General features: G+C 52.8%; 1 protein-coding gene, 1 non-coding gene and 1 pseudogene across 2 annotated transcripts in view; 1 reads left to right on the top strand and 2 right to left on the bottom strand.

The window, feature by feature from the left end:
• RILPL1 (Rab interacting lysosomal protein like 1) overlaps positions 1 to 9,206 on the bottom strand; it is a 31,899-nt gene extending 22,693 nt beyond the window's left edge. Inside the window, exons 1-2 of the mRNA XM_039879272.1 lie at positions 8,357 to 9,206; positions 2,014 to 2,164 (exon numbers count right to left, since the gene is read on the bottom strand). Of these exons, the coding sequence (XP_039735206.1) occupies positions 2,014 to 2,164; positions 8,357 to 8,665 (460 nt within the window). The 5' untranslated portion in view covers positions 8,666 to 9,206. The remainder of the gene's footprint in view (positions 1 to 2,013; positions 2,165 to 8,356) is intronic.
• LOC120616176 (uncharacterized) lies at positions 4,628 to 4,743 on the bottom strand (annotated as a pseudogene).
• A 3,814-nt stretch (positions 9,207 to 13,020) lies between the features above and the next one.
• On the top strand, positions 13,021 to 13,139 carry LOC120616140 (5S ribosomal RNA). Its single transcript, XR_005656495.1, has one exon. It is a non-coding gene; the product is annotated as a 5S ribosomal RNA (ribosomal RNA).
• Positions 13,140 to 16,526: the final 3,387 nt, after the last annotated feature.

Genomic DNA, 16,526 nt, shown 5'->3' with positions numbered 1-16,526 from the left:
TGCTGGGCTAACCCTTTGGGAACTGCAGCCATGCTAGATGCCAGTTAAGTGTGTCTCAAATCGTGCCATGTGGGCTGTTTCATGACAAGCTGAGCAAAGCTCTCCCACGTGGACGGTGCTGCGTGCACTCAGAGGCGACAGTGTGCACAGGAGTGGCCCAGGGCATCCGTGCCTGGGCCCCTGAGGCCATGGGGTGTCGCTGGCAGGCGTGGGAGTTCCCAGGTCACCCCCTCCGAGGCCTGGGGCGCCTGGCAGAAATGTCACAGACAAAAGGATGGCTACGAGTTCCTCGGGAAGCTCGGCATAGCTCCCAGATGTCCCAGCGATTCCAGTCCTAGGTGTGGACCCCAAAGCAGTAACCACACACGTCCACACAAACACCTGTTCCATGATGTTCACAGCAGCACTGTGCACAATAGCCAACGGCCGGAAAACAACCCGAAAGTCCACCAACGGGTGAATGAGTAAGCAAAATGCGGTCCACCCGCAGCGTGGAATATTACTCAGCCATGAAAAGGAATGATGTACTCTCTCAACCTCTGTGCTCCTCAGCTGTTCACTAAGGACTTCGGACCAGATAACAAAAACTCGCAGTCATAATAGCTCGCGTCTGTGGAGCATATGTACCAGGTACTATTCTAAACAGTCCACGCGTATTAATTCGTTTAACCCTCACGACGACCTGACAAGGGAGATACGATTATGTCCCCTATTTTTACATGGGGCACTTCGGCACACGAAGGTCAAGTGACTTCATTAAGGTCACTTAGCAGGCCAAGTACTGAGATTAGGACTCACACCTGAGCAGTCTGGCTCTAGAGCCCATGCTTATAACCACTAGGACTTCGTTCCCATTGCATGGATCTCATCTGAACAAAGGCAACCCGAATAAGAGAGACTTCCAGCGCCCGGATCAAACATTCCCTTTTTTCTTGTTCCCTGCAGTCCTTATCAGTGCACTTCTTTGGTCTCACAGCGTTGTAACTACAGGTTCTGAACCTGAAGCACTCCATGGAAGTCCATCCCATCAAACGTGAGGAGGGGACCTATGTGGGGACCCGAGGTGTTTGCTCAGACTAAAGCAATGGGTCTGAGATTCCGTGGGGATCAGAGGCAGCCTCTGGTTGGGAAGGGGGCCGCGGGGGAGCACGGAGCTGGCCGAACCCCACTGTCTGTCTTTGCTTCCCCAGTACCAGAAGAGGGCCTGGAGCGAAGGTTCTAGACAACTGTACGATGAATGACAGCTGAGGGGCTCCAGTGACACTCAGATCTGGGTTACCATCCCGGGTTGCTCCTTGTTAAATGTGTTCAGTCTATGATAAAAAGAGTCTCAAATCTCACCCCTGCACACTTAGAATAAAGTCCAAACTGTGGCCTCTAAGGGGCCATGTGCTCTGAACATGGCTGACCCTTTGACCCTTCCGACCTCATCTGTCACCACCCTCGGCCTTGATTATCATTTCCTACAGCACTGCCCTCTCGTTCCGCACACCCCAGGGCCTTTGCACTTGCTTCCCTCCCGAGCTATCCGCGCGGCTCCAGCACTTCATGAGGGCTCCGATGCCACCCGCTCGGAGAGGCCTCCCTCGCCACCGTGTCCTGAGCATCGCCTCGATCACATCCCCTTTCTGGCTCTTCCACAGCGCTGGCCGCCACCTGGAATGGAGCCCTCGATTGGCTTATTTACATAGTTATCACCTATCTCCTCCACACCGGAACAAGCCTCGCGAGGCTTGTCCAATGTGTCTGACCAGTGCCCGGAAAAAGGGCCTGGAAAAGTGAGGCATCTGTAACAGTTTGCTGAGTGAAGCTCTCAGTTTCATCCTCTGTAAATGAGGCTACACCATCTCTCTCGGGCAGAGGGATGGTCAACAATAGCAGACAAAGGTTTCGGTCATCCGAGAGCACCACACTCTTGCTCGGGGACCGCAACTGTTATTGCCGCGGCCGACGTGGGTGATGACAGCGGGAACAACCCTCTCCTGAGCCCCCGGCGCTGACGCCTCCCCTTACCTTCGTGCTTCTGGAACTCCTCCTCGGAGAAGCTGACATCTTTGTGGGACAGGTTGGTCATGAGCTGCTTGTTTTCCTCCTGCAGCTGGGCGATCTGGGACAGGAGGTCCTGTGCCTCCCCTCGCCACACGTCTTCCACCAGCTCCAGCTCCTGCAAAGGCGACCGGCCTGGGTGGGGCGACAGCCTGCCCGGGGCAGCGGCCTCACCCCCTGACCCTCGGGAGCAGCTGGGGGTTGCCAGGGCTTCGGGGCTTCCCCTCTGCCCCGAGAAGCAAGCAGGTAAGGGACACGGCCACCGCTAGATCATATGGCAACTCTGCAAGTAATAGGAGGTGCCCTTCCTCTGTGAAGACCTTCCCAGGTTAGAACTGCCCCAAGAGCAACTATGGAGCTAGCACTGCACCTGTTAGCTACCTAGACGGGAGACAGAGTGAATGAGTGGGGACCCTAACAGTCCCAAATTCTCTGGGGAGGTCACGTCCCTGATCTCTGGACAGACCCTCAGCCAGACAAACCTCTAAGAGAGAAAAAGGCTGCGAAGATCCCAGAAGTTGCCACCTGGCCCCAGAATGCATCGTATGCCTGACACGAACCGGCATCCCTTCAGGCGGCCTTGGGCAACTCACTAACCACTCTCGGACTCGGTTTCCCGCAGCTGAGGAGCCCTAACACGAGGGCTCACAGGGCTGAGGTGGAGGTAAACAAGATCAATCTACTAAAGTGGTTTTGTGGATGGCGGTAATCAAAGAAACAAGTGACGGGCACTGGCACCGATATGAAGAGATCGGAACCCTCGTGCGCTGCTGCGGGGAACGTAAAACCGTGCGGCTGCCGCAGAGGACAGGCTGGCAGGTCCTCGATGAGCTAAAGGGTCACCGTGTGACCCAGCACTTCCACTCCTACGATCTGCCCAGTGGGAGTGAAAACACATGTCCGCACAAAGCCATGTATGTGCACGTTCACAGCTGCACGATTCACAACAGTCAAAAGGACGGGACCTGGTGTCCCGTCGGCTGATGAAACGGGGTACGTCCATACAACGGGATACGACTCTGCTTCAGACAGGAATGACGCACGGACACAGGTGAACCTCGAAAACGTCACACTAAGTGAAGGCGGCCGGACACGAGGGGACACAGAGGGTGTGATTCCACTAACGTGAAAATCCAGAGGCAGAAAGCAGGCTGGCCGCTGTCTAGGGCCGCGGGAGTGACTATTAATGGGACTGGATTTTCGTTTCCGAGTAATGAAAATGTTCTAAAATTGACGGTGGCGATGGTTGTAGAACTCCGTGACTACACTGGAAACGCTGAATCATAGACTTTAAATGGATGGACTATATGGCACGCAAATTATATCAATAAAGCTGTTACCAAAAAAAAAAAAAGAAAGTTTCTGAAACCATAAGCTAAGCAGAGCGCTATCGCTGGTGCCCATATAGAATGCTGGATTAGAGCATGGACACTGGGGCCCGCTGACCCCAATTTGGAGCCAGTTTGCGCCGCTTACTGGCTGATCTTGGACAAGTTATTCAATCTTTGGGTGCCCCGGAAATGAGGAAAATAGTGCCATAACTACCTCTGTGGGTCATTTGTAGGGGTAAAACGGTTAATATATATAAATCATCTGGAATCGGGCCCAGCACCCAGAAAGGGACAAGGATGAGTGCAGACTTCCGCTCCTCCTACAGCCTGTCACCAGCCGGCCCAGGTGGCTGGATGTCAGCGTCATCTCCGTCCGTCTCCTAAATGAGTTCCCGAATCCCACCTCCCTGATCAGGAAGCTCGCAGCACTGGGGACGTGAGAGGTAATAAGTTCTCGCACAGCGGGCTCAAGGTCACCAGGAGAGGTGACAGGCAGGGCCAGAGGGTGGAAGTGTTAGTGGAAAGACCGAGTGGGCTTGCGACCTTGTCACACACAGCGGCCGGCTGGGAGCACAGTCGGGCCCTCCCACCCCCCACCCCCCACCCCGAGCCTCCGTGCTCCTGCCTGGCTGGCTGAGCACGCCGAGGGCCCACGCCTACCTAGCTGGGGTAGGCAGAACAGTGGCCCCCAAAGACGTCCATGTCCTTGCCCCTGGCACCTGAGAATACGTGACCCTACGTGGCAAAAGGGACTTTGAGCCTAACTTTCTGTTAGGCTCCTGAGATGGGGAGATTATTCTGGGTCATTCGGGTGGGCCCCCTGTCATCACGAGTGTCCTCGAAGGTGAAAAGAGGGAGTCGAGAGGGTCAGAGTTCAGGACGAAGTGGCGACAGCAGAAGTCAGAGCCAGAGAGAGATGTGAAGATGCCCCACTGCTGGCTTTGAGGCCAGAGAGGGAGCCACCAAGGAGGCGGTGGCTTCCGGGAGCTGGAAAAGGCAAGGAAACGGGCTCCTCCCTCAAGCCGCCAGAAGTGCAGTGCTACTGACACCCCGATTTTAACCCAGTAAGACCGGTTCTGACCTTTGACCTCCAGAATTCCTTCTAGCATTATCCATACTGATAGTATTCATCATATCATATGACGCAGTTTGATAATGAATTTGCCATTAAGTCTGCTGTACTTTGTTGTATAGCTGCAAGTGGAGATGAATACAGACTTTTTATTATTATTATTTATTATTATTTTTTATGCCTACAGCACCTGGTCTTCCTAGGTGGTCTCCCATCCAAGTACAAACCAGGCCCGACCTTGCTTAGCTTCCGAGATCAGACATCGGGCTCATTCAGGGTGGCATGGCTGTAGGCCATGGACCGTGGCTCCACTGGGGCGCGAACCCAGGACCTTCTGCGTGTAAAGCAGACGAGCTCACCGCTACACTATGGAACCACAAGCCCTGAATACAGACTTTGACCCTCAGTTCCTTCTTCCCTTCTCTCAGTGAACTAAAGCTGATGCTGGGGGAGAGCTGCTGCTTGCCTCTGAGCTGGCCACAGAGAATTTTATTCTGACTCCACACCAGCTGAAGAGGCCCTTCCAGGAAGCCTGCTTTGCCTTCTCTCAGCTTTCGTAGTCCTCAAACTCCTGACGCTGGCAGGCGAGGCCCCGCACGATCAGATCCCCTCATTTCCCTGACCTCATCTCCTGCCCCCATTCCTCACTCACTCTGCGCTAGCCACACCGGCCTTCTCCGTGTTCCTTGAACACGCCAAGTTCATTCCTACCTCAGGGCCTTTGCACGTGCTGTGGCTTCCGCCTAGAGTACCCCTCCCCGAAGACCCTTTTGTGGCTGGCACCTACACTTCGGATCTCAGCTCAGATGTCACCTCCTTAGGGAAGCCTTCCTGACTGCCCCACCGATGAGATCTCCACCCTGGCTAGTCTCTTTGGATTTTCTTTGTGGCACCGATAAGCTGAAATTTTCAAAGCATAAAAAAGAAGTACCTCTTCGCACTAGGATTGCACCATCCCACAGGGCAGCCACAAGGCATACGTGGCTGCTGAGCCCTCAAAATGTGACTGGTCTGAATGAAAACGGTGTACTTAAGAGTTAAACACCAACTGGACTTAGAAGACATAGTACGAAACAAGAGAATGTGAAATAGCTAATCCATAATATTTTTGTAATCCCTTCTCAGTCTTCTGGCTAAGATCAAGTGTAATAACATTTTTTGTAACTATGTGAGACGATGAATGTTAACTAAACTTACTGTGGTGATTATTTCGTTATACATGTATCATTATAATTAATGTACGCTGAAACTAATACGATGTTATATGTCAATTATACCTCAGTAAAATAATGTGTTGCACTGATCACATGTTGAAACAATATTCTGGGTAGACTGGATTTGATATGTTATTAAAATTAACCTCATCTGTGTCTTTTTATTAATGGAACAGCAGTGCATTAGAAAGTCATTTCCATAAGGGCTAAGCCCTCATCTGCGGTGGTCACCGCCGTCCCCCAGAACAGTACTCAATAAATAGATGTGTGGAATGAATAAATGAACAACATATGCTGTTTGCGTCATGTGCAACTGTTATCTGCACAGCCACCTCTTTCTACAACCCATGCGTGTGCTTTTCCCGTCTCCCTCGTCGCCCACCCGCTGCCTGAGATGCGGACACAGCTTTCCTTTTCTCTTCATGGCACATGTCGCCTGGGAGGGCACTCTGCATGCTGTGGCTTGCTGACGGGGCTGCAGACCGGGTAACCGAGCAGAACAGGGAGGGAAAGAAGAAAGAAAAGGAGGAAGGGAAGCAAGAAAAGACGGATGGATAAGATCAAGGACGAGCTCAGGTTTTCAGGGAAATAACCTTTTAAAAGAGCTTTTGAGACCCCAGGGGGTGACAATCAGACCACTACCCTCTCTTGATCCCAAGAGCATGGAGTGAAGGGGTCTGGAACCGTACTGTGACGGGAACCGTACTGTGACGGGGAACGCATGTCGTCCTTTGATTTATGAGAGCTCCTCCTCAGTGTTTACAAACAAGCCCTGCCTCTGAACGCACTGGTGTTTACTTCCTAGCTGAGAGTTCCAGAGGCGACAAGTGCAGCTGGCTGGGAATTCCACCCGACTCCAGGCCTAGTGGCCTCCGATGTCTCCTAGGGGTGCCTCCCAGCCCGGCTGCGGCAGGACTAAAATGCCAGGGGTGGGGCCAGGGGTGCCAGGACTTCTGTGTGACCTGGGCTAAGCCCCTTGGTCCCTGTTAATACAAATCATGGTAAGATTTTCAAGGTCCCTCCCTTCCCTGACTCTCTAGGAGAGGTGGAGGGGTCTGAGATAGGAGGAGGGGTGCCTGGGATGGGCGTGGGATCCCCAATACCAGCCTATAGACACCTCAGTGAAAGCCTCTCCAGGTCTGAAAACAGTAGTTCACACCTGTAAGGCTTCAGACAGGCAGGCTCTGCCCCACGGGAACTCTTCTCACGGGTGGTGATCAGGCTCATCTTACAGCCGAAGAAGCCGAGGCCCAGAGAAGCGGGGTGACTTGCCCAAGATCACACAGACCAGACTGTGAGCTGCAGGGTTTGAAACCAGGCTGACCAGCTCCAAAGTCCCTGCTCCTGGGAGTCCTGACATTAATTACCCAGCTGGGGCATTTTTAAAGCTCCCTCAGTGATCTTGGAAATGTTACCTAGCTGGGAAGCTTGCGTTCCCTTCCTGACCCCAGGGCATTGGTACTTATGGGGACAAACACGGTCCTACCACACGAACACTGGTGGCCCTTAACCCACCCACGGATCTGCCTTCAGGTTAAGACTGCAGACACAGCCATCAGCCTTAAAAACACTGGGAACTCAAAGTATACAAGAGGCGATGGCCTGCCAGGGAGGTTCAGAGAGGCCAGGTCTATTTCCTGAGGCCACACAGCAAGCCAGAGCCTGTCCGGCGCCCCGATCCTCCAAGGAAAGGCGTTTCCTTCGTTCTCGGTTGGAAGGTCTGACAGAAGCTTCCCTGGGCTGAGGCTGGGGCAGGAAACCACACGTCTCCCACTTCCTTTTCCCCAGGCACCTCGTCTGGACTCCTGGCCCAGCGGGGAGCCCAGATCCCTGCCTCTAGAGAATTCTCCATCACAGGGCAGAGGCTTAGCTTTTAGGGCTGTCCCGAATCATCTCCTTCCCCCAATTTACACAGGGTGGGGAGAGACTGGCCTGATCTCCACTGGGCTGGGGCTCTCTGGGCACCACTTTGGGAGAAACTCCCACTCCCCATACACGCCCTGACCCTGGGACTCTGGGTTTCTTCGTCTGTAAAAATGAAGATAATGATTCCTACCTCACAAAGTTCTGTGAGGACTGAAGATAAAATCAGGGAGGGGAAAGCGCCTCAGGGCACAGGTTAGTACACCAAGGGGAACCCTGGGAAGCGATTTGCGAAAAGGAACCCAGAGACTAGAGATCAGGGAGCTCAGGGGCTGGAGGGCACATCTTCTTTGCACCCCCGGGGAGTTCTGAGGTAGGATGAAAAAAGGGGCGTGGTATCAGATCTTGGATTACACTGAAGGGCAGGAAGCTTATTTCATTTCTAGAAAAAAAAAAAAAAGTCCTACTATCTAAGCACTTCAGGTAACGGCCCATTGAACTCTCATGAGGCGGGTCCTATTCCTGTCACCATTCGACACGTGAGGAAATCAAAGCACAGAGAGGTGAAGTCACTCGCCCAAGGTCACGCAGCTATTCAGTGGTAAAGGTGGCACTGGAACTCAGGTCTGACTCCAAAGAACGGCCCTTAATCTCGGGCTGGAATGTGCCAGGTGCCCCTGGCGGGTTAAAAGAGGCCAAGGGCCTCCCCCCGCCCCATGGGGTCGGGTCTCATCTCGTCCCCCCTCCACGCACACGTGTGCCCGGTGCTGACGGCCCTCTGGTCCCAGCGGCCCCACTGCCTGGATGGGCCGACCGAGGCCCTTGCCCACCTTCTGGTGCTTGCGCTCCTTCTCGATGCGGTCCATCCTCTCCAGGCGCAGGCGGTCCAGCTCGAGGCGCAGCTCGTCCAGCTCGGGCGCGACGTGGTGGCGGCTGACCAGCACCTCCAGGATCTCCAGGACGCGCACGACCTTGGGCATGAGGCGCGCGATGGCCTCGCAGCCGTGCTGGTCGATGACCCGCTCGAACTCGTGGCCCACCAGCGACGCGATGTCGTACACGTCCATGACGGTCAGCTCCGCCACGTTCTTCTCCAGCGCCGACTCGGCCGGCAGCGCCGACCCCCGGTCCTCCTCCATGGCCCGCCGCCCGGCCTCTCCCTCACCTCGCAAACTAGTGCAACTCCCAAACTTGACGCTGTCGAGGGCAGCGCGGGGTCGGGCCCACCTCCAGCCGCCCCGCCGGCCGGCGCTCAGCTGGCCTTCGGGCGCGGGCGCACCGGGCGGGCGGCCGGCGTCGGCATGGGCGGAGCCGCGGACCCGGAGCGGGTCGGCGCGTCGGGCGCGGGTCTCGGCGCCCGCTCGGCCCCGAGCCTGCTCCCAAGTGGGGGGAGGACGAGGAGGAGGAGGCGGCGGCGGGGACGGCGCGCGTGCGCAGGCCCGCGGCGCCTCCCAAGTTGGGAATCCGAGTTGGGCGCAATGGAGGCGCGGGGTCTGGCTGGAGAGGGGGCCCGGCTGCCCTCGGAAACAGTTCTCGCTCGAGGGTCGCCCCCACACCCGGGGCCTGGGGAGGAAAGGCGGCCTCCGCTCCTCCGGGAAACTTTGGCGGCGGCGAGGCTGGGCGACCGGACCCCCCCCCCGCAGGGATGCCGCGCGCCCCGCCCCGATCCCGGCCTGGCGGGGGGCGCGCCGGGCTTCCGCCGCCCGAGGGCGCACTGGGGTCTCCACGGGCACCGCCCCCGCCTCCGGCCCCACCCGCCGGCCCTTCCTCCTCCCACCCGCCCGCGCCCCCCGCGCGCCCGGACGCGCCGCCCTCCCCTCCGGCCCGGTCCTGGCTCCTCCTCTCCCACTCTATCCGCGAGGAGAGGGGGCGGCGGCGGCGGCGGCGATGGGGGCGCTCGTCTCTGGACGATTCGCAGCGTCAGGGGGCGGCCCCTGTGCCGGAGAGGAACGGAGGGGCAGTGAGGTGGGCTCCGGGATGGGGTTCATCCAGAGGAGGAAGCGAGGACACCCCCCCGCACCACCCCGGCCCGCAGACGCCGCCCGCCAATCCGGCCACGGGCGGACCTGGCGGCACCCGGCCCTGCGCTCGGGTAGAGGAGTCCCGCACGGAGAGGGGCGCGGGGGGCGAGGGGTCCTCTACGCCCGAGGCCGCTGAGCCACGTCCCTGAGCGGCCCCTCGCCCAAGCCTCCGCCCCCTCCCGGGTCCTCTCCACCTGGCTAATCCCACTCATCACCGCCCCCGCCCCTCGCGAGAGCCTTTCCTGGACCCGCGACCCCGCCGGTCCCCGACGCCGGCGCTGGGGACCCCCCTGCGCCTTCCCCCACAAAACTGCTCATGGCACAGCTCGAACGGTGCGGCCGCACGTAATGCCTCCCCGGGGAAGCTGGGCGCTCCTCGGAGGCAGGGAACACCTTACCGCCCCTGTAGCCATACAGCCCACCCGACCTGGCACATGATGAAAACTTTAAAAATATTTTTAAAAAATGTATAGGGCGTTTGCTTTGTATTTAGCTTAAATATATATAATGCTCATCCTCGCCATGTGCCAGGTACTCATCTAAATGCTTTACGAGTATTTCCTCGTTTAATCCTTACTCCATGGGTTCTCAAAATGTGGCTTGACGATCCCCGCGGTTCCCCAACACCCAAAGGGGCTCTGTGAGGTTGTCCCTTTTGCCCGCTGCGTATGAGTGACAGGCTAGGTGCTTCATGTACTTAAAACAGCATTTTGCATTTAAAACAGGCTGAATAGGCAGAAGCACATCTGATGATCCAGCTCTCTCATAATGAGCTAGGCATTAAAGAGATTTGCAAACATAAACAATGCCACTGTTCTCAGTATTTTTTGTTTGTCTCGAAGCAGAATTATTTCCATTAAAAATATGTTAAAATGTAATGTGTATTTTTACATTACTATTTTTTAAAAACATGAATTTAAATTTCAAGTTACAGTGGCTATCCATAGATCTAAACCATCTGTTAAAAATCTCTTTAGGGTCTTCAATAGTCAAGTGCCCTTGGAAAAGACCAAAAGGTTTGAGAACTGCTTACACCATCTAAGAAGTACTATCTCTGTTTAACAAATGAGGAAAGCGAGGCACAGAAAAGGCCACATAACTCGCTGAAGGCCAGGCAGCGGTAAGGGCTGACACCTAGGTCAGACGTGCGCCCAGCAAGCCTGCGCAGTAGGCCTCTCCCCACCCTGGATCGGGGACAGTGAGGAATCCGGAGGGGCTTGGGCGTCCTGTAGCCACTGTGACAAACTGCCACAGACTTGGTGACTTAACCCAATAGAAACGTATTCTCTGAGAGTTCTGGAGGCCAGAAGTCCGAAATCAGGGTGTCGGCAGGTCTCCGCTCCCTCTGAAGGGTCCCACGGAGGCTCCCGCCTTGATTCTCCCCACTTTTGGCTTCCTTGGCTGGGGCCGCATCGCTCCAATCTCTGCCTCTGTCTCCCCTGTGTGTCTGCTCTGTGTCTTTTACAGGGACACTCGTTTTTAGAATTAGGGCCTACCCTCACAATCTAGGATAATCTCATTTCAAGATCCTTAATCAGACCTGCAAAGACCCTTCAAATAAGGGCACATTCACCGATTGCAGGGATTAGGATGTGGACAGGGCTTTGAGGGGTGGCTCCGTTCAACCCACTACAGGAGATTAAATAACTTGCTTAGGGTCCTACAGCTGGGAGGGATGGAGCTGAACCCACTGGGTACCTGTGGTGAAGACAGCAATAAATAATGACAAGTCAGGGCAGCTTTGCCCTGGAGGCAGCAAAGATGACTGAGAACCTGCTGGAAGGGGACAAAGGTCAAGGAGCCACAGCGCCAGCCTGCAGCCTGCGCCTCTTGATGGTAGGAAAGGGATGGGCGGGTGGGGGGATATAAATGACATTAGGGAGGGAAAGGGGAGGCAGGAGTCTGAGGTGGCCCCGAAACGGTGAGCCTGAGTGCTTAGGGAAATAGTTACAATCTTAAGGAAAGTAGGGAGAGGCAGTCCAGCCTGGTGCCTAAGCGTCCAGAGCCTGTGCGTTCTAATCTTGGTGCAGTCACTGACCACGAGTGTGACCTTGGGCAAGTCACGTGACCTGTCAGGGTCTCAGCCTGCCCTCCTCTGTACAATGGGCTCACGGCGGGTAATCGTGATTATTAAATGAATCAACATACATGCTGGCCACGCCAAGCGCTGCAGAAGAGTTAGCTTTATCATTATTAAGGAAACCTGGAAGAGATATCCTGTCTGAGTGTCGGTGTGGATGTCCAGCTGACAGGCAGAAATGTGGACATGGAACTCAAGACTAGAGCGGTGGATGTGAAAAGACCGATACTAACATTCATTCATTCAGGAAGTATTTAGCTTTTACTATATACCAGGTACTCTGCTAAACCTGTGGGCTATGGCAATATACAAGGACAGATTACTGTTCTCGTGGGATAGACAATAAGCAAGTTTTACAATAAAAGTCCCAGACACATCTTCTCACTTATATTTTAAGATGTATTTCTAAAATATATTGAAACTACGTTATCCACGGTACCATTATCACGCTTGAAAAAATTAAAATTTCTTCATTTCAAATATGCAATGTGTTCAAAATGTCAACTATCTCATAATTTACTTTTTTAGTTTTGTTTAACTCAAGATCCAAATATCTGTATATTGCAATTTGTTGATGTGAAACTTAGTCTCTTTTAATCCTCCATCTTCCCCCTCCCCCACCTTTGTCTTGATAGTTATTTGCTGATAAAATGGGATTTTTTATCTTGTAGAGAGTCTCAGTCTGGATTTTGCTAATTTCACCACCGTAATGTCCTTTAACCTGTGTATGTTTTCTGTTTTCTGTTGAGTAGTTGGAGCAAGAGATGTGACCTTGTTCGAGTTCATTTATTTGGCAGTGGTGTGTTGCTCTAGCATTTCTTTTTCCATTTTTTTTTGGGGGGGGGTTCATTTTTTAATGTTTATTGAGATACAAATCACATGCAATAATAGCTACCGTTTTAAAGTGTAAATGATTTAGTGGTTTTTAGTATATTCATGGGTTGTGCAATCACCACTCTCGAGTCTCAGACACTCTGATTAACCAGATTCAGAGAGGGAGTTCAGAGGCTGAGCAGAAAACCCCACGCGGCCTGGTGGGGGCGGGCATGCAAAATCGGGCCAGAGCTGAAATGCTGGGGATTGACAGAAACGGGATTGAAGGCCACCCCACTAGAGGGCTCCTTTCCTCCACCCTCTGTGCACCGGGCACTCAACCGATGGAGGGAGGACTCTGGACTTCCTGAAATCTGTATGAACGAGATGACATGTTTGTGAATCGATTTCAAATAGCCCACTTGGAGGGTGGGATGGTTGGGAACAGGAATGAAATGGAGACCGGCCATTTTGTTAATAATTGTTGAAGCTGGTGATTGGGAATATGGAAGTTCATTGTACTATTCTCCCTCCTTCTGTAGTATTAGAAATTTTTCATAATATAAAGTTTTTTTTTTTAGTCTATGGCCATGCCACCCTGAACGTGCCCGATCTTGTCTGATCTTGGAAGCTAAGCAGGGTTGGGCCTGGTTAGTACTTGGATGGGAGACCACCTAGGAAGACCAGGTGCTGTAGGCATTAACAAAAAAAATGCACAAAATAACAACAACAACAAAAATTCTTTTTAAATAAAGGCTTCAAACTTGAAGGCGTGCCAGAGTATTAACTTGCCTGGGATGACCGCAAGTCTTGCTTCAGCCATGGATCAAAGAGGAGAGATCTGATGCCACCAACAGGAACAGCAGATCTGGAGTGGGCAGGGAGGATGAGTGGGTGCTGGGGACCACCCACAATTATGGGCAGGAGGAAGAGCTGTGGGCAGATGACAGATGGTTCCTCACTCTGTGAGCAGTTGGGCTGGGCACGTGGCAGAGAGAAGCAGTGATTGTGTGCGAGAAGTCACCACTTCCTGGAAAATGAGGCCACAGGGGCCCAAGACCACACTGGACCTTGAGAGGCCACTTCGGGGCACTTGAATATAACTTTCCTGTGCTGTTGCCATAGACTGTGCATGAACTGAATGCGTGTCCTCTCAAATTCATAGGTTGAAATCTTGGCCCCCAATGTAGCCGTGTTAGGAGGAGGGGCCTCTGGGAGGTAATAAGGTAGTGAGGACAGAGTCTTCATCATGCATGGGATTGGTGCCCTCATAAAAGAGACCCCAGAGGGCTCCCTCGCCCCTCTGCCACATGAAGACACAGCGGAAAGACAGCCAGCTACGATCCAGGAACAGGGCCGTCGCCGGACACTGAATCTGCCAGTGCCTTGACTTTGGACTTCTAGGCCTCCAGAACCGTGAGAAATAAGTTTCTGAGTTTATAAAGGGTCTGGTCGATGGTATTTTTGTTATAGCAGCCCGAGCTGATTCAGATAGACTATTTTATGAGCACTCCTACTTTTCAAGATTCTGAACAGTCTCTCCCTCAACTCTGCATTACTTAGCCTGTCCCTTGGGCTTGATCCCAATGACTGACAACTCGAAATAGTCTCAGAGCCTCCCTTCGACCCACGCCGCCCTCCTGACTCCCTGATTGCTCTTCCAGCTTCTCATCCCTCCACCTTTAAAGTGACAGACTTGAGATGGCCATGGAGAATTCTGATGTCATTATTACATCTTTATTTTTTTAATTAAAAAAAATTTTTTTTTTAGGTGAGGCAACCCTTGGTTGACCTCACAGATTGCAAGAAACTTGTCAGCTTACAATGACTTATTTTTTATTTTTTATGTCTGCAGCATCTGGTCTTTCCATCCAAGTACTCATTATTACATCTTTAAACACCAGAAATGTCACACAAGACTCATGGTTTGTTCTGTATTGATTCTACTTGATCGTCACCCTCCCTCCAAAGAGACTGTACAGAAGACATGATCAGGCTCCCGAAATCAATCCTGGAAAACAGGAAGATCAAACCTTAGCAACGAGATGCTTTCAAGTGCATTGGGCATGCTCGCTGAATGTCAATGTCAGTTTCTACCGTATGAGCAGTCACGTGTTAATGCTAATCTCTGTAGATGTTCCATTACGTTATGTGAACCTGGCAGCTGCCTCTCTGCTTCGAGGGTCTCATCCACTCAAATGGCTGGGCTTTTGATGAAAGAAAATGCTTCAAAAACATATTTAAAAAGTAAAAAAAATCACCCATCGCTTTTGCATGGATCCCTTCAAACGCTCACGAGCAAATGCTTTCTTAGAGAGAACAGTGCCAGGGGAGCAAGAACGAGAGGGAAGGAGAGAAGAAAGGAAGGAGGAAGAGCGAGCTCAAGGTGGCACGTTAGCAAAGTTAGCAAGAACACTCGGCTGCTTGCTGGGTCTCGTGGGATGTGTCTGGGAGGATGTGTGAAACCACAGGATGTCAGAACCGTCCGGCAGCACGGAGTGGGCTGCTGGTTGGGGAGGTGGACGTGGGGGAAGGTGGCAATTTATCTGCTCACAAATGTCTCTCATTAGTCCTCCCCGTGGGCCGTCGACCTCCCCCCACTTCTGGGCGGACCCCCTCTTGCTGGGGTGGTCCTGGTTGCTGCAGCCTGTGCCCTCGTAGTCTTCTGAGAACGTCGGAAATGTAAGGAGATGCGGTGACTGTGGCACTGTGCAGGGCTCTGCCACCACGGGAACAGTATGAGCTGTGGCTGAATGTGTTTGTGTTCCAGGTGGGGTGGGGGAGGGTGCAGGTGAGATGAAGGGACCTGGGCCTGTCGTACCCATAATCAGACCACTTACAAAACTGCATATTTAGTAGAATTCCTCCCATCCCATCTCCGCTCCCAGCTAACTACCGTTGACAGTTTGGTCCATGCTCTTCCTGATTTTTCCCTGAGATTATGCATATATATTGAAACACACATTTTAAACAGAAGCATGACATACATATTAGCATGCAATTTGCTTTTTTCACTTAATATCTATAACCGTTTTCCAGCTCAGTATATACAGACCAACCTCATTATTTTTTTAAATAGATAATGCCCACCGCATTCTTTTAAATGACTGTGTAGTTGTTTCGTGGATGTCACCTGATCATTTCATTTCTCCCTCGCAGACATTCACGCTGTTTCTTGGTCTGGGCTATTTTAAACAATGTTGCTGTGCCAAGTGGCACTTAATTTGGGGTTCTTTCAACTTTATGAGAAGTGAGTGGCCAACACATGTTACGTCCTCATCTGCCCAGTGCCTCTGTTCCCATCTGTAAATCAGGCGCTAAGGAGAAGGCTGAGGGCCACAGCTCACACTGCAGACAGCAAAGGCCCCCCGGTGCTTGCTGCCCGCAGACAAGCTTCCCTCTAAAGCACAGTTTTGCCCGTGATTCCCAGTGTTCTTTGGGGCTGCAAGGTGGCTAACTGGTCCTTTCTTATTCTCCACGCTTCGACCACGCTGGCCCTTTTTTCAGTTTTCAGACTCGCCAAGGCCAGAACCCTCGCACGATGCTTTAGGGGCTGTAATTGGTAAAACCACTTTGGAAAATGGGCAGTTTTCCAAACCCAAACACACGCCTACCCTCTGACCCAGCCCGTCTGCTCCTGGGTTTCCACCCAACAGAAGTCAGAGGAGAAATGTCCATAGCAGCTTTACTCAGATCATCCGCAACAGGAAATAAGCTGAATGTACTTTTTAAAAAAAATATGGCTTCTTTCACTCAGTATAATGATTCCGATTCGTCCAAATCGGTGCGTGTATAGCCCATTCCTTTTTATTGCCGAGTAATATTCCATTGCATGGATGTGTCACAAATTGTTCATCCGCTCACCTGTCGTTGAACATTTGGGTCGTACTTAGTTTCTGCCTAATTCACGTGCAAGTCCTCGTATGGACAGGGGCTTCCCTTTCTCTGGGGTAAATGCCTAGAAGAGGAATGACTGGGGAGCGTGGGAAGTGGGTATTGACTTTTCAAGAAACCGCCCAACTGTTTTCCCAAGTGGATGTGTCATCTTACGGTCCCACCCGCAGTGACGAAGCAGAGCGGGCCTGC

The sequence above is a fragment of the Pteropus medius genome, unplaced genomic scaffold, assembly GCF_902729225.1.
Source record: "Pteropus medius unplaced genomic scaffold, Ma_sr-lr_union100, whole genome shotgun sequence".
NCBI lineage: Eukaryota > Metazoa > Chordata > Mammalia > Chiroptera > Pteropodidae > Pteropus > Pteropus medius.
Note: the sequence above shows the minus strand (reverse complement) of the source record. Positions and strands in the feature narration are given on the sequence as shown.